Consider the following 17,776-nt stretch of genomic DNA (forward strand, 5'->3'; position numbering starts at 1 on the left):
AGGAGGACTGAGGGAGCAGGGATGGAGGACAGAAGGAGTGAGCCGGGACTGTGGAGGGTCGATAGTAATGCAGGTTACATCTGTGCTGGGAGGGAACCACCGACCAGTATAGGAGGACAGGAGAACAGGCTGACACAATAGACACTAAGAGAAAATAGGCCAAAAAGGAGAAAAGCCAGGCCTAGGGGCAGGGAGCCATGCTGTGAGCAGGTGGCATAGCAACATGCCAGGCTTCTCCCGTCCATCTCCTCCCCCACACCTACAAACGCTGTGCGGACCACATTCTCTTCTTCTGGGTTCTGATGACTACAAATGAATCTAATGAGGCGTGAAAAGAGGCACTGAAGTCACTGTACCCCAGGCTGGTGCCTCTTCTGGTTTACAAAATACACAAGAACTGAGACTGTGGACGAGAGGAGAATGAAGGAAGGTGAAAGAAAGGAGAAATATCATAGGGAGGAGGGTGAGATAAGAAGAGAGAGATAAGCTCGTATGGAGAAGCCATTCATTACAGCATAGAAAGCAGAAGTCATCATCAGAAAGGTGTCAGTCCATGTCCAGATCAGTCAATGTCCAGATCAGTCAATGTCCAGATCAGTCAATGTCCAGATCAGTCAATGTCCAGATCAGTCAATGTCCAGATCAGTCAATGTCCAGATCAGTCAATGTCCAGATCAGTCAATGGCCAGATCAGTCAATGGCCAGATCAGTCAATGGCCAGATCAGTCAATCGCTATGCCAGATGTTCTCGCTACTTTGTAGCAACAATGATGGGCTGTAGACCTTGTACAACTCCAATAGGTGCAACTTGAGGCAAATACCCTTTGGTGGCTGCAAAGATTGCAACTGCTGCATCCCATAGAGAACAGAGAAGACAGCATGAGACGCAAAGGGTCAACTATAGATATCCTAACCGGCCACTTATTGATTTCAATGGGAATGGCGCAATGCTTCCATGGAGGCCAACGCTTGAAGCCTCAGGAGCCAGGAGGAAAGTTCCCTGGCATAACCTAGAGTCAGACTACAGAAGTGAAGTGCAGCATACAGAAGAAGCTAAGCTATGCAGCCAGCCTGTCAGTACAGCAGATTCAGAGAGAAACAGATAAGGCAGAGTGGAGTTTGCCTGCCAATTTCATGCTAAAGCCTGCTGGAACCAAGACGAAGCCTGTAAAGTGTGTTGGAGAACGTTTATGCAGAGTAAAGCTGCCATTGAACTTCATCTCAAGGTCTGGACTCAAGTTATTATTTTATGCCTCAATTATTCCCTCTATTTTTTTGCCTCGGAGCCAAAGCCTGGGGTCCAGCGGTATCCAGGTAGGAGCACCGTGACACACATAAAGATACATTTTAGGCCGCAACATACCACTCAGCATTTCCTATACCTGGGATGCGCGACATAGAGGGCCCTAGGGGGAGGCGCCCGTTGCACTTCATTTCCCCTGTGGAGAAACACTAGCTGCTAGGTTCTCCTACACATTACAGCTGATCCCCTGTGAACATCGTATCATTTAAAGGTTAAAGTCAAATAGGACGACCCCCCTTAAAGGGAATCTGTCACCAGTGACCTCCTTATCAAACTAAATAGATGTGTTTTTTCCTTTTGTTGATCCGACGCTCTGTCCCCGAATTATGATACTTTTCCCTACTATTCAAATTAGGCCTTTGGTGCAACGAGGGCGTCACCGTTGCTCTTGTTGCACCCAAGCTTCACTTCTTTCTGTGGCTACACGGTGATGCCCTCATCTGCATATTAGGAAAAAGTATCATAACTCTGGAATGGAGTCGCGGATCAGTAAAATAAAAACAGCATTTTAATCAGGTAAAAATAATTTTGTCTATGCACACAACTTGATACGGTCGCTGGGGACAGATTTCCTATAAATTGCATCCACATCCTGTGATGTTGGAAATGGTATTTGCCCATGTGCATATTATTGCAATAAACCTGCTTGTATGCTAGAAAACTGCACATTAATCAGTCTCCCAAAATGCACTGCCAACCCAAATCGCTCCCTCTTAAAGGGTCATATAAGATTAGAAAAACATGGCTGTTTTCTTTTATAAACAGCACCACCCCTGTCCGCAGGCTGTGTCTGGTATTGCAGCTCGGATCCATTGAAGTAAATGGGACTGAGCTGCATTACCACACACAGTCCACAAGGTGGTGCTAACAAGATGCTTCTCTTTGCACACACAATTTTTGTATAGGTGTGGCGGTGTTTTTTTGGAAGATAGCAGCCATGCTTTTGCAATCCTGGAGCGGAGGTCATAGAGGAAGGTAAGTGTGCAGGACTTGGCACCCAGAGCCTCTGCCTATGGTACCTGGCGGAATAACCTATTGCTTTGCGTAGTGCCAGGGAGAACAGTCATGCGGAAGTTGTTTTTCCTGTAAATTGCCTCTCAGTAAGGGCTCATGCACACGACCGTATGTATTATGCGGTCCACAAAAAATACGGATGACGTCCATGTGCATTCCGTATTTTGCGGAACCGAACATCTGGCACCTAATAGAACAGTCCTATCCTTGTCCGTAATGCGGACAATAATAGGACATGTTCTATTTTTTTGCGGAACGGAAATACAGACATACGGAAACGGAATGCACATGGAGTAACTTCCGTTTTTTTGCGGACCCATTGAAATGAATGGTTCTGCATACAGTACGCAAAAAAAAAACGGAACGGCCACGGAAAGAAAATACGTTTGTGTGCATGAGCCCTAATGGAGTGATTTTTCTCTTAGGAGTATATTAGGGAATTTTAGAACAGACACGGAGGCTTCGTATTGCTTTTCTCTTTCTTTATTAAAATATAGCAGCAAGCACACAGGAAGAGAAAAAAGTGCCCCTGTAACCTAGGCAACCAGCCACTCCCCCGGACTAGCCGGTATAAGAGTCAGCCCCAACCCATAGTCCTCCTCTTTCTTGCTGCTCACAGGAAGATAAGTACCTGATTTGTGTGCTGTTGTTTTTTCTGATGTGTACATGTAAAGGATTTTTCCCACAGGGATCGCGGTTTAATTCCCTCACTTGTCGGCGTCCCCCTGTGCGTTGTTTCGCCAGGGGGATCCCTTATTTGCCTTATTCTAGCCACCTTATCGCTCCGGTAATCGCTCCCCTGTTGCGGCCGCTTCCCTGCCCCATCTTGTGCCTCGCTGCGGCTCTGGCAGTTGCGCCGGAAGTCTCGCGAGATTTCGGCCGTACGCGCCTCCCGCTGCCCCGTTCTCTCGCGTGACTTCGGCGGCCATTAGCTTCAGTCGCCTGCGACCTGCTGTGCCCTGCGGACCCTGCTCCTTGCTGTGTCAGGTTTTTTCTTAGTGAAGTGGCCACATTAGGACCCTTAATATGTCCTCCCCGGCGATTAACCCCCCTTCTCCTGGGGACACCGCTCCTCCTGCTGCCCAGCCCATTCCACCTTCTGGGGTGCCTACCGCATCTCCCCCCCACATGGATCCGGCCCCTGATGCCGCATCCTTGCTCCAGAAAGCAGTAGCGGAGGCCATTGCCTCGGCTATGGGCTCTATGTCAGCCACCATCTCTCACACTTTATCCCAGGCGCTCCGGGCCCACTCCGGTGATGCGCAGGTCGCACAACTTGCGACCCCTGATCCCTCCCCGTCCACCTCCAGGTGCGACGACCAACTAGATACTCAGGCCTCCAGAACCCCTTTGACTGGTGACTCGTCTCACCCACAGGATAGCGTGCCTCAGACACGCAAAAGAGCCTTACCACGCCAGGCGGAACGGGCGCGGCAGTGGAAATGCGCCAGAGCGCAATTTGAGAGCGACTCCGACTCAGAAATCGGGTCTAGTGAGGAGGCTGAGGATGAGTACGTATTTGACTCCGGGGACGCCACAGACACTGAGGGCCCGGGTCCGTCGGATCCCTCGCCCCTAACCGCACGACCTTCTGGCGCTTCATCCACCCTTCCGGTTGCTCAGGAAGGTGCGCTTCTAGACCCTTATGGGGACCCGCTTTTTGACCCTGACGCTTTACACCACCCCAGGTCGGCGGAATGGCTCCCTGCAGACCATGTTTCCAGTTACCTGGAAAATTGGGTCTGTCGCCCGCTTAGCAAAGCGGCGCGTAATAAACTAAAAGCTGAATGCCCCAGGCCCATCGTCCCTAATAAGGTGTGTGACACCCCCACCGTTGACCCCAAGATGACGCAGTTTCTTGCGAAACTTGGCTGGAATCCGCGTAAAGGACTGGATTCTGCGTTGAAGGCCTGTCAAGACAAGCTGCTTGACATTTTTGGACCCCTGGCTAAGTTATTTGACTTGGCGGAGTCCGCGCGGGCCGAGAATAGGCAGGTGGACCCGGAAGACCTCCGAGGTTGGGTACAGCGGGCGATATGTATTGCGGGTAGTGTCAATACCTCGCTCTCCATAGAGAGGCGCAAGGCCATACTCTTTAAAATTGAGCCCAAATTGGCGAATCTCGCCCTAACTGAACCGGGCAAAGACGCCCAGGGCCTCTTATTTGGAGACTCTTTTATAAAAGACCTGGGTCGTTATGTGGGTGCCTTCACAGCCTTAGATAAGGCGCAGTCCTCCATGAGGAAGGTGTTTCAGGGACGGGTCTCTTCCAGGGCCGGCAGTGTCAGGGGCCGCCTGTCCGGCCGTTCGTCCTATCAGGCCCGTACCGGGGGCCGAGGCTCCTTCTCCCAGCCAACGGGTTACCAAGGTTCCTCCTACCAGGACTCGCGCCAACCAACCCCGTTCTTCCCCTCCCGTGGAAGACCTTGGCGCTCCAGAAGTTTCAGGGGCACTCCCGGATCAAGACGTCCGTATGGTAAGACTGCCGCTTCCTCGTGTTTCTTTCAATCCACCTGTAGGGGGCAGACTCCATCATTTTTTCCCTGCTTGGCAAGCCATTACATCGGACAGCTGGGTCCTGTCAACAGTCTTGGGCTTCCAGATAGAATTGATCTCCTCCCCGGACCGCATCCCGCACCCCCATCCGCTAAGTCTTTCCGCGACGGACCGCGCCTTGGTCCAAGAAGAGCTCTCTACCCTTTCAACGAAAGGAGCCGTGGAACCTGCGCTCGCCTCCTCCCCAGGAGTGGTAAGCAATATCTTTCTGGTCGAGAAAAAGGGAGGTCAGATGCGTCCGGTTATCAACCTCCGAGCCCTGAACACTCTGGTGCGCTACAGGCATTTCAAAATGGAGGGCATCCACCTCCTGAGGGACCTTCTTCTGCCGGGGGATTGGATGGTCAAGCTGGACCTCCAAGACGCGTATCTTACGGTCCCGGTTGCGCCCCTCTCCCGAGACCTTCTCAGGTTTCTCTGGAACGGGGAGACCTGGCGCTTTACTTGTCTGCCCTTTGGTCTCTCCTCCGCCCCTTGGGGCTTTACCAAACTCCTGCGACCGGTTGTGGCTTGGCTTCGGGCCAGGGGTGTCCGTCTCATTGTGTATTTGGACGACATCCTGCTAATGGCCCGGAGCAGGAGCCTGCTCCTGTCTCACCTTCGTTGGGCGACAGATCTTCTTTCACAACTGGGGTTTCTGATCAATTGGGAGAAGTCTTGCCTGGTACCGTCCAGACGCATGGAGTTCCTGGGGTTCCTGGTGGATTCGGAATCCGAATCTCTCAGCCTCCCGGTCCAGAAGGTGCGAGCCATTCGCAAGGAGTTGCAACGTACCTTGCGGCGCCCTCAGGTTTCCCTGCGGCAGTTAGCCCGCATAATTGGTCTCCTTTCTGCATCCATACAGGCGGTTTTTCCCGCACCCCTCCACTATCGGGCTCTTCAACGCTTGAAGATCGCCCACCTCCGGGGGGGTGCCTCCTATGCGGATGTCATCTCGTTGGATGTCGAGACTCGAGACGAGCTTTCCTGGTGGATCCACAACCTGTCGGCCTGGAACGGCAGGGCCATTTTCGGGTCTCGCCCGGAGTTCACTGTGGACTCCGATGCCAGCCTTCTCGGTTGGGGTGCCCACTGCGAGGGGGTGTCCACGGGGGGTCTTTGGTCCCTGGAGGAATCCAGCCTCCATATCAATGCCCTGGAGTTGCTAGCCGGGTCCTTTGCGATCCGGAGTTTCACGTGCAACAAAGTGAATGTTTGCATTCGCCTACGGATGGACAACGTGTCCGCCGTGAGGTATGTCAATCACCTGGGCGGCACTCGTTCCGCTTTGCTAGCGCGTTTGGCGAAAGATTTTTGGAACTACTGTTTCTCCAAGAATCTGGTGGTCCGGGCGGACTACCTTCCGGGCCTCCACAACACCGAGGCGGATTGGAGCTCTCGTCATTGGGCGGACTCCAGCGATTGGAAGCTCAACGTGGAGGTTTTCTGCGGTATCTGCTCTCTCTGGGGTTCCCCGTCTATCGACCTTTTTGCGTCTCGGCTCAATGCCCAGCTCCCGCGTTTCTTCAGCTGGAGGCCGGATCCTGCGGCGGAGGCCGTAGATGCGCTTCTCCAGGACTGGTCCAGCGGGTTCCTGTATGCCTTTCCCCCTTTCGCGCTCATTCCCAGAGTTCTCCTTCAGGTCAGGCACCAGTCGGCCGAACTGGTGTTGGTAACCCCGCTTTGGAGGTCTCAGGCGTGGTTCCCTCAGCTCCTCGAGCTGACGGTGGATGTTCCCAGGTTGTTGCCAGCCCTTCCAGATCTGCTGTTGGACCCCCTCGGTCAACTTCACCCGCTTCTGACGGAGGGTTCCCTGTCTCTGCTGGCCTGGAGGATCTCTGGATCTCCGGTGACCTCCAGGGTCTTCCGGGCTCGACTAGACGCCTACTGGCCAACGCTTGGGCCCCTGGCACTAGACGTGCATATCGTTCCGCCTGGAAGTCTTGGGCTGGTTGGTGCGTGGGAAGGGACGTGGATCCCATATCAGCACCTGTGTCAGCCGTCCTTAGTTTCTTGACGGCCTTGTTTGAGGAGGGCCGGGCTTATCGGACCATCAACGTTTATCGGTCTGCCATTTCCTCTTCCCACCAGGGGGTCGGGGGTCGCCCGGTCGGGCAACATCCTCTTGTGTGCCGGCTTTTGAAGGGCGCGCGACTGTCTCGTCCCCCTAAGCCGAAGTATTCTTCTACCTGGGACGTGTCATTGGTATTGTCACTTTTCTCGTCCTGGCCTTCTAACTCGGAGCTTTCCTTGCGCCACCTTTCGGCCAAACTGGTCTCCCTACTGTGCTTGGTGTCTTGCAGACGGGTTTCCGACGTTCAGGCTCTGGATTTTTCGGCTCGGTCCTTTACGCCCGAGGGGGTGTCCTTTTCGGTTTCTAGGCGCACGAAATCCTCCTCTCGTACTATCTCTTACCCGGCGTTTGCGGCCCGGCCTGACTTGTGTCCGGTTGCTTGTCTCCGCGAGTACGAGGTTAGAACTCTAGCCCATCGCTCTTCTGCCTATCCGAATCTTTTTCTGGCCTGTCGCGCCCCCTTTGCCCCTGTTTCTTCCACCACTTTGGCTCGTTGGGTCAAATGGGTGCTTTCGCTTGCGGGGGTGGACACTTCCACCTTCTCGGCTCATTCCACGCGCAGCGCTTCGGCCACGGCCATGTTGACCTCTGGGGCTCGGTTACAGGATATCCTTAGGGCGGCTGATTGGTCGCGGGAATCTACGTTCCGGGATTTCTATTTCCGCCCGTCTCCTCATGTTTTTTCTGCGGTGGTCATGCAGCTTTGAACTTGCAATACGAAGCCTCCGTGTCTGTTCTAAAATTGTAGGATTTTACTAGTTATACGACGTAAAGTCGTGATTTTAGTAAGACACGGAGGCGAGTATTGCCCTCCCTATATATTTTTCTGCTCCCACCCTTTTTGGGTCTTGGGTATGGTAAGTACTCCTATGTTTGTGATATATGGTTATTGCTGTCATTGTCTGTATGCCGATTACATGCCTGGTGTTTTCTTCCTTCCATAAATGGACGGTGATGTGATTCTTTTGCTCTACCGATTGCATGCCTCAGACATTCCTTCATTGGTAGGATGGTGTCAAGTCACCGTGTTTGTGTCGTTTGCCTTAGGTTGATTCACCCGGAAGTTGCAGTTCCAGATGTACCTCCAGGATTTACAGCTCCAGTTGTTCCTTCGGTTTCGCTGTCTGGCGGTTGGCTCTTTGTTGACAAGACGCTCCAGGACTGTTCGTGTTCTAGTTGAGGCGGTCCAGGATCGGGCACGATGAGTAGAGTTTCGTTGTTCCGGATTGTTGGTTTCTTCCTGTTCGTTAGGAGAAGTTACAAGAAAGAGGAGGACTATGGGTTGGGGCTGACTCTTATACCGGCTAGTCCGGGGGAGTGGCTGGTTGCCTAGGTTACAGGGGCACTTTTTTCTCTTCCTGTGTGCTTGCTGCTATATTTTAATAAAGAAAGAGAAAAGCAATACTCGCCTCCGTGTCTTACTAAAATCACGACTTTACGTCGTATAACTAGTAAAATCCTACAATTGCTATACTGTCTATGCGATTTACAGTAAGTAACTGCAGCGGTCACAAACAGCCTTCTTCCTCGCTGTCCGTCTTGCCGCATCTCTTAACCGCAAACCCTTCTTGGCACACGCGCCCCGTACATGGAATATTCATACCTGCCCAGAAGATGCTTATATTCACACCGACATGTGCAGAGAAGTCAGAAGCAACTGCAGAGGCAATTACCATTGTACACAATCTGTTCATCAGCCGTATTCTAGCCAGATCCTTGCAGCAGCACAGAGTATTTCAGGAGATAACTGTGCAGCGAGGCAGTGACATAGCTCCAGATGAGACATCTGCAACCTGTGACTCTCCAGCCGTTGTGAAACTATCACCCCCAGCCGCACGTGGCCAGGGCATGCTGGGATTTGTAGTTTCCCGACTGCAGGGAAACCATAGGTTGCAGGCTCCTCTGACTTTAATGGGATATGCCAAGACCCAAGACGAAGGACAGGGGTCAGACAGGTGGCATTTCAGTCCGGAGGATTCATTGTTTCCATGCAGATAAGCAGTCAGAGTAGAATCTGTCAGCCAGCGGCACAGAGTGTTTCAGGAGAGGAGCGTGCTGATCCCTTGTGGGGCAGCAGCCTGTCCACCGATGTGATGATGTCAGTAAGGACAGGGCTGCATGTGACAGAGGAAGCGCCGTGAGGAGGAGAACTAGGATCAGAGTTCCCCAGCAGCACAGAGTATTTCAGGAGTGCACTGTGCTGACCTGAAAGGAAGTGTCATGATTTGAGGACAGAAATGGAATTATACAGTGGAAGGGTCAGAGTTCCTCAGCAGCACCGAGTATTTCAGGAGTGTATTGTGCTGACCTGAAAGGAAGTGTCATGATTTGAGGACAGAAATTGAATTATACAGTGGGACTGGGAATTATACAGTGAAAGGACTGGAGTTCCTCAGCAGCGCAGAGTATTTCAGGAGAGCATTTCATGAATGATCTACTGTAGGGATACAAAGCAGCACAGAGCATTTCAGGACAGCTGCGTGCTGACCTTGTGGGAAGTGAAAGTGTCGTGATCGGAGGAGAAGAGTGGAGACAAAGACTGAGGATTATGCAGTGGAAGGGTCAGAGTTCCTAAGCAGCGCAGAGTATTTCAGGAGTGCACTGCGCTGACCTCAGTGAGGACTCGGCTGAGTGTGATAAGGCCAGTGTCCAGGCAGTCTTATACCCCATAATCCATCCCTGTATACAGGACCTCATTAACCCTTGCATGCCTCTGCCTTACCTGTTCCAGCTTCCAGAGGAATTTGACAGGGTGGGAGCTGTCCAGGAGGGACCAATAGAGGAACGAGATCCTACAGCCGTGCACCGCCAGAGTGTAGTGCGAGAAGCTGCCGTCTGCGAGAAAGACATGAAAAAAGGGGTTATAACAAGAAAAAACCCTTTGTGGATCCTTCCTCAGTCATCAGCTGTTGCAAAACTACAACTCCCAGCATGCCCTGACCGCCACTGCTGGAGAGCCCATGTGCTCTTACCATTCTGGACAGTGTTGCACAGCAGCACCTCCTCTTCCTTCCCGCTTTTCCCTCCGCTGCCCCCTGCATGTTTCAGCCAGAAGGAGAGAGTCAGGTGATCAGCGGCTCCGCCCCCTGCAGGTAACCGCCCAGGAGGAACCTCCACTGATTGAGAACCATTGAACCAAAAGACCGGGCTACTGTCTTGTGTATCCTGTATGGGAAGGCTATGGGTCCAGTTAAATGTCGGGCTTGATGGGGGTAGTAGCTCCACATCCCCTGGGGCAGCTCCTAAAAGCAAGCAGAGGTATTAAAATGAAAAAAAAAAAAATTAACATATGACATCAGTAAAATTCTATATAGTTATATCTGTTTCTGGGAAAGCTGGGTGACAACTAATATGGACGCGTTAAAGCTCCAATATGTGTTAATCACCCAGCTTTCCCACAACCCTGAATAACAAATTAGCCAAATTTCTGCAGAACTATAGGAGGGATAATAAAGTACTGCAGAGCGGTATATTGTTTCGGAAAAGCTCGGTGACGGCCTATTGTCGGCAGCATCGGTTCAGGTAGGGGGTCCCTTCTGGGATGTATACTTATTGCTGGAAGGGTCCGCTGGAAATCCGTGGGAGAACCTGGCAGCAAGCGGTTTGTTTTTCTGCAGCGCCACCACTGGAGAAATAAAGTATTACACAGCGTCTATTGAAATCAATGAACTGGTTATGCTGGGTCCTCCAGAGCAAAAGACACTCTCTGTACCTCTCCTCTTTAGCCTGTGTAATAGATGAGGGTCCTGGACCGGACCCCCCCATAATAATATAATATTAATAATATGTAATAGATTCAGAGGTTTCATAGATAGCTCTTGGACTGTAATGCACAAGCTATATCTGGGCCCCCAGGGGCCCCATATATAACTCTGCCCTGTCTTTGGCTACCACTCCGCTGGCAAGCATATAAAGGGTTAGCGGTAACGGCCTAATTACAGCATAATAGGGGGGAATTACAGGCCCCACGGGCATCGCGTTACATGGCGTCGGACGTACCGCACAGCTTGCGCAATGATTTCTCGGAGTAGTTATCTCGGTCGCAGCCCTTGGCAATGTGACTCGTCTGGATTTCCACCGTGGCCTGAATACTCCAGATCGGCTCTTCGCAGGTCTCCAGGTGGATGGTGGGAAACAAAGCCAGGCTGCCGCTGCCAGGAACGTACTCGATGCGCTTGTTCCAGCCTGTCGGGGCAGAGAGCGGAGGTTTGAGCGGCGTCAGGACAACACAGGGCGAGAAATACACAGAGAGAAGCCAGGACCTGGCACCGTTGCATAACTACAACTCTCAGCGTGCCCAGACAGGCTTGGCTGTCCGGGCATGCTGAGAGTTGTGATTTTGCAAAAGTCTGGGAGACATGTGTAAATGGGGCTATAAACCCGAGAGCGGGCCCTATGGTGAAAATCAAAATGGGGCCCTTCCTGAACAGGAGAGTCCGTATCTTATTCAACCCCCACATCACTTGAGGAAGACAAGGGCCCCTGGGCCCCTAGCGGCACTGTTAGGCAAGCCCTGATGAGTGTGACTTTCTAGGGTCGATATTTCTAACACTTTCTAATATACTCGTTATAATTCCTCCCCATTACTAATATTTCTCTGCTTGCTGTCACTGAATGGGAACATTCTTGTTTGCATCCAGAAGCGTAAATCTGTATAGATCTCACAGCTGGTGGTTTGGCACAATTGCATCCACTTTACCTAACCCTAGGCTGATAAGGTTCAGGCTACGTCGTACATCAGCAGTTTTGATTGCAACAACTTTTTTTAGTCATTTTTGTAAAACCTTGCTGCACACTGGGTAAATATGGCCTAAAATGCGTCAGTCTGGGCGTCGGGCTGTTCAGCTGCTGGTACTGTATGCAGGATTGTGGATTGTTTAGACTGGATGCAACTGTAGCAAACCCTCTGCTGTATGGAGCGTTATCAATAGTCATTGTGCACATTAATGGGCCATTGTGTCAGGACCCGTGTATCAGTGCGGTATGTGCCAACGTCCCATTGTTCTGGCCGTATACAGTCAGTGCAGCTATTGTTCTCTGGGCACTAACAATGGCCGTCATCCTGGGTCCCCAAGGGAATGTTAACAATGTGCAAGCCCAGTAGTCACCGTGCAATTCCACAAGATACCATGTCCTATGGAGAATGCAGAATAAATAAAGCTCGGCAGCTTTTCAATATGCTTTGCACATTTAATTTCTCACCATTTTCAAGATCTCTGCTTGCTTTGTTGACATTAAGAGACTATAAACCTGACCTGATCATGTCCAGATCCCCCAGGTGCAGAGCTCATTACAGTGGATCAGCTGGGTAGATTGGACAAATGATCAACCTATGGAACGAAAGAATTATTCCATTCACAGACAGCAACCAGAGATATAGAAAAGGTTAAAGGGGTTGTCCCAGAAAACCAGCACCTGAATACTTTTGTACTTTTGCATGTAATTAAAGGGTTTCTGTCACCAGAATTAACCCTAATGTCAGCAGACCCTAACTCTGCTAATCTTATGCTTATAGATGCCCCCGTTACTGCACTAGTTTAACTAAGTAACGGGGGCATCCATAAGCATAAGATTGAGTCACTCATTGACTTTAAAAATAGCCAATGAGTCACTGAATAAAATCTGTGTAGCGCCACCTGCTGTTTTATTCTTTATCTTATTTCTTTGTCCCACTCACTGAGATGGTCGCACATGCTCAGCTTCATCCTTCAACTGCCTCCTGAGCTGTGATAGGGAGAGCATGGAAACGTCCCCTGAGCTGCAGCAGAATGGACACGCCCCTGAGCTGCAGCAGAATGGACACGCCCCCTGAGCTACAGCAGAATGGACATGCCCCTGAGCTGCAGCAGAATGGACACGCCCCTGAGCTGCAACAGAATGGACACGCCCCCTGAGCTGCAGCAGAAAAGACATGCCCCTGAGCTGCAGCAGAATGGACACGCCCCCTGAGCTGTCAGCTTGATATAAATCCCACTTCTTCACCCCGCTACTGTCTCTAATGGGCTAACAAAGCGTCATCTTGTGTGTTTATTTCAGGTCCACTACCCTGTGCATTCCTATTTCTAATGTACCTGTTATGTTCACATGTAATGTGCCTGGTTCACCTGCAGGTGGCAGAAAATATGGCAGAGCTACGGTTAAATAGAATGGAACCTTCTATTCCATTCTAACCCCCCTCTGGAGAGAAGTGGGCGAGTCCTCCTTCCTGCAGGAAGGGTGGGGTAGAAGTCCGAATAAGGGAACTTTCACACTTGCGTTTGAGGATTCCGTTGACGGAACTGCCTGCCGCATCTGGAAATTGGTATGCAAACGGATAGCATTTGTTTCCGGATCCGAATGCGGATACGGCTTACAAATGCATTGAAATACCGGATCCGTCTCATCTGGAAAAACAGATCTGGTATTCATTTTTTTTCACAGATTTAAAGGTCTGTGCATGCGCAAACTGGGAAACCGGATCCGGTTTTCCGGAACACTTGGTACCGGATCCGGCAATAATACATTTCAATGGAAATTAATGCCGGATCTGGCATTCCGGCAAGTGTTCTGGAATTTTGGCCGGAGAAAATACAGCAGCATGCTGCGGTATTTTCTCCAGCCAAATACCGTAAGAGTGACTGAACTGAAGACATCCTGATGCATACTGAACGGATTGCTCTCCATTCAAAATGCATTAGGATAAAACTGAAGCGTTTTATTCCGGTATTGAGCCCCTGTGACGGAACTCAATACCGGAAAACTTTATCGCAAGTGTGAAAGTACCCTTAGTCTAGCTTACCACCTGCTAGGGGAAGGAGGATGATCTGGGCACGTCTCTGCTGGACGTGCCCAGGCCAATCCAAGCCAGCTAGAGCACCTTCAGCTCTTCTGGATGTGGAGGCCACAGCTTAGAGCCTCAGGAGCCAGGAGAAGAAATCTCTGGCATAATTAAGAGAAAGACTATAAAGAGAGAAGTTGCAGCATAAAGAAGAAGCAAAGTTATACAGCAAGCCTGTCAGCACAGCAGAGCCAGAGAGCAACAGATGTAGCAGAGTTGAGTTTGCCTGCCAGAGTTTTAATGCCAAAGCCTGCTGGGACCAAGACAAAGTTTGAAGATTGTGTCTGATGAAAGTTTATCAAAGTAAAGCTGCTATTCAACTTCATCACAAGGTCTGGACTCAATTATTTCTTCAAATTCCTCAACTATTCCCCCATATTTGTCTGCTTCGGAGCCAATGCCTGGGGTCCCACCGTATCCAGGTAGGAGCACCGTGACACTCACTTACACTGGAAGGGACATTTTAGACCACCCTATACCACTCAGCCATTCCTACACCTGGGTACCACCACCATTACAAAGGGGGCATGGGGATGGGTGTTTGTTGCAAATGTGGAGCTCTCTGGATCCATGTGAGGTACAGGGCTGGTTCTAGCTTTGTTAGAAAGACATTGCCATGTACTATATGATGTCTGATTTTTATTTTTTACATTAGTCATGGGATCACCCCTTTGAGCATTGGAAAGAAAAAGTATTAGAAAGTTGCAGAGTTTTTTTTTACTTTGGTAAAAATACAAACACCCCTATGGTGTTACCTCTCCAGCTGGGTTTGCAGGTGGGCTTAACTTGGATCTCCACCTCCGCATCCTCCACAGCGCGCTTCTTCCCGCAGTCATACGCAGTGACCGTAAATCTGATCAAACGCTCACCGCTGGCCTGCAGGGGCTGCGTATTCTTTATATATCCTGCCAACAAGCAAAGCAAGCTATGCAATCCATATGGTCAAATTAATACAACATTAGGAGCCATTCATGAGTTTTTGGAACCTTCTATCAGTCATCCCATTGAGGAACATCACAGTGAGCCTTTCCCCAGCCTGAAACGGCTGATAATAGAGGACAATAGATATTTGATTTTGATGACACAGGGAATTTAGAGAAGATAGACTTTTGGCTTGGTGTCCACTGCAGCTGGGTCTGGCTGTTGACTTACCATCGTTATCGATTGTGAAGGGCACGTTGGGGGTGAGGATCTGGTAGAAGCAGACCTGGCTGTACTGAGGAGAGCAGTCCTGGTCCCACGCCTGCACTCGAAGGACCCGTTCATACATACGACCCTCAGTGACTGAAGCTCTGAAGACCTTCTCACCAAACACTGGGGCAAATTCATTGACGTCGTTGACTCGGACATGAACCGTGGCTCTGTTGTGGGCATCAAAGAGGGGAAAAAGTGAGCTACACACACAACACAGCGAAATGATAGTATTTATACCTGAACATAATCTCCAAGGCTGCTTCGAAGGTCACTTGGGACCAGAGCTGGATTAAGGTTGCTATAGGTCCCTGGGTAAAAAAAAACAACCTTTAATGCCAGACCTTTATCTCACCTCTGCAATCAAGACTTCACCTGACCCTTTACAGCAGCCATATATGGTAGAGGTGGCCATGCATGTCCATAGCTCTCTCCACTAAGGTTTATAGAAGTTATGGTGACAGCCAACAGGCCAAAGACTCCCACTGGACTACAAAAGACAAAGTAACATGCATACGTGACCACCTCTTTTCTGGCTTCCCCTTGTACCTCTCATTGAAGAAACCTGGTGGGTGTTTGGAACTTATTTTCATGTTAGTCAAACCAAAGACTTATCTAAAGGGAAGAGCAACCCATCTGTAGGTAGCTGTTTCAGGTTATTTCCCTTCATCAGTACTGAATGGGGTCCAATACAGGTCCAAGGTCAATGAATTTGGCTGGGTGAGATGGCCTAGTTGCAGCAAAGGTGGCGGGATGGGGGCTATGGGTTCTCATTGAAGAGCCCCAGTGGGTGTATGGAGACCTATCGTCCAGCCAACCAGTACCCTGATCTGTACTGATGGGGAGCAAGAACCGCCAAAAACAGCTGCCTACAATAGGTCGCTCTTCCATTTGGAGGAGTTGATGGATTTGCATAACCAAGAGCTTCAAAGGAAATAATGGAAAGCCTCTAGTGACCACATCTAACTACATTACAACCATGGGCATCATTCATGACAAAGTTTCTCTGCCATGGGTGACGGGGAAATATCCAAAAAGTTGCCCATTTAGCTTTTTCCCATTGAACGATAAAAGAAGCAATTATCTAAATTTTTGAGGTGGTGAGTGCTTCAGATGTTCTTCAAGTGATCTTGGTTCATCGGTCTATGGTTTAGTCAGATACAGATTTGCTCACTTGTGAGATTTCTTGCTGTTGCTCCCGTCCGGTCCCTCTCCACAGTCATGTGCCTGGATGGTGAAGGTGTGCTCTCTCTGGGCCTCACAGTCCACCGGACCCTTTGCTCGGATCAGACCTTCACCTGTTGTCCTATCTAGCACAACAGCTTCAAAGGGAGATCCAGCTCCATGAATCCGGAACCCACAGATTTCACCTGTGATAGGAAAGATAATTAATTTGAGATGCAATCGTACAGATCTGTGGTCTCCAACCTGTGGCCCCTCCGGTTGACATGCTGGAAGTTGTAATTTCACTACAGCTGGAGACCACTGCAATAGATCTTAATTCCAGCATTACATTGACCAGTACCTGCGTATCTCAACGGAGCATCTTTGTCCAGGGCGAAGAGAGGTGGATTGAGTAAGACCGTGTTATCGTTCTCCATGATGATCCCTTGGTACTGGGCTTCCATCCATGGTTTGTGTTTGTTACCTAGAGACAGATTTCGGATATTCCGTAATTAGAAGCTGGTTCAAAAGAGGCAGGATTATCTGTACATTGGCAACAGACAAGTTGTCTAGGGCCCCACTTTATAATCCCACCATGTGCAACTCAGTTCAAATCCAAGGAGGAGAAACCATTATATTCCCTCAGTTTTTCCTCCACGTCAATTGGATTTGTATAAAATTTGCTTAAATTTAAAACCCAGACCCCCTCAATATATTGAAACCATTATACTATTATTAGACCAGACCCCCTCAATGACCACAGACCAGATCCATGAATATATTTAGAACCCATATCTCCTATATTAATATCAGACCCCAGACCAAACCCCCTAAATATATTCTGAACCCATGTCTCAGAAATCTGAGTCTCACTTCCTTCTGGGATTCGTGTCCCCACCTATCCCTTGGTTGAACTTGATGGACGTATGTCTTTTTTTTAACCGTATTAACTATGTAACTATGTAATATCAGACCCCAGACCAGACCCCCTGAATATATTCAGAACCCAAATTTCCTGTATAAATATCTGACCCCTAAACAATATACAGCAGAAAGGGAAATCCAGCATCCATGGAACGAAGATCTTTATTGAAACATCTCAAAAACCAGAGAGGACAAACAATGTGTCTACGCGTTTCGGATCCATACACACTGATTCTTACTCACGACGTCGGAATAAGATTGTGGGGTGCTGATGTGTGTGCACGGCAGGCTGGAACCTAATGAAAGCCCCGGCCCTGCCTGCCTCGTATCCTAGCCGGTCGCGACTCTCTGGCGCAGCCTAATGGTGGATGCCAGAATAATACATTGCATTGCATAAGCAATGTATTATAGAAGAGATCAAAAGATTATCTATGTCCCTTGTGGGACTAGTAGATAGTTTAAAAAAAGGTTTAAAAAAGTTTTATTAAATAAAAAAATTCCAAGTAAAAAAATACACATTTTTCTATAAAAAAGAGCTTTTCAATGGAAAAAATTGCTAAAATAAAATTCCCTTCATCTGTTTGGCAACGGCGTGTCCGCAATGACCTGCACTACACAATTATCATGTACTTTATCCCGTATGACGAATGCTGTAAAAAAAAGCAAAAAAAAAAAAAAAAACAATTCCAGTTTTGCTTATTCACCACCAAAATAACAAAATAAAATGCAAACAAAAAATGTTATGCAGCCCAAA

The 17,776-nt window shown here is 49.5% G+C and overlaps 1 protein-coding gene across 1 annotated transcript in view; it reads right to left on the reverse strand.

Annotated features, from left to right (window-relative positions):
- Positions 1-17,776, reverse strand: part of CLSTN3 (calsyntenin 3) — a 43,846-nt gene that overhangs the window by 11,404 nt on the left and 14,666 nt on the right. Inside the window, exons 2-8 of the mRNA XM_044299727.1 lie at positions 16,460-16,582; positions 16,109-16,304; positions 14,896-15,104; positions 14,499-14,648; positions 10,926-11,111; positions 9,899-10,168; positions 9,649-9,761 (exon numbers count right to left, since the gene is read on the reverse strand). Coding sequence (XP_044155662.1) covers positions 9,649-9,761; positions 9,899-10,168; positions 10,926-11,111; positions 14,499-14,648; positions 14,896-15,104; positions 16,109-16,304; positions 16,460-16,582 — 1,247 coding nt within the window. The remainder of the gene's footprint in view (positions 1-9,648; positions 9,762-9,898; positions 10,169-10,925; positions 11,112-14,498; positions 14,649-14,895; positions 15,105-16,108; positions 16,305-16,459; positions 16,583-17,776) is intronic.

This window comes from Bufo gargarizans, chromosome 6 (assembly GCF_014858855.1).
Source record: "Bufo gargarizans isolate SCDJY-AF-19 chromosome 6, ASM1485885v1, whole genome shotgun sequence".
In the NCBI taxonomy this organism is placed as follows: Eukaryota; Metazoa; Chordata; class Amphibia; order Anura; family Bufonidae; genus Bufo; species Bufo gargarizans.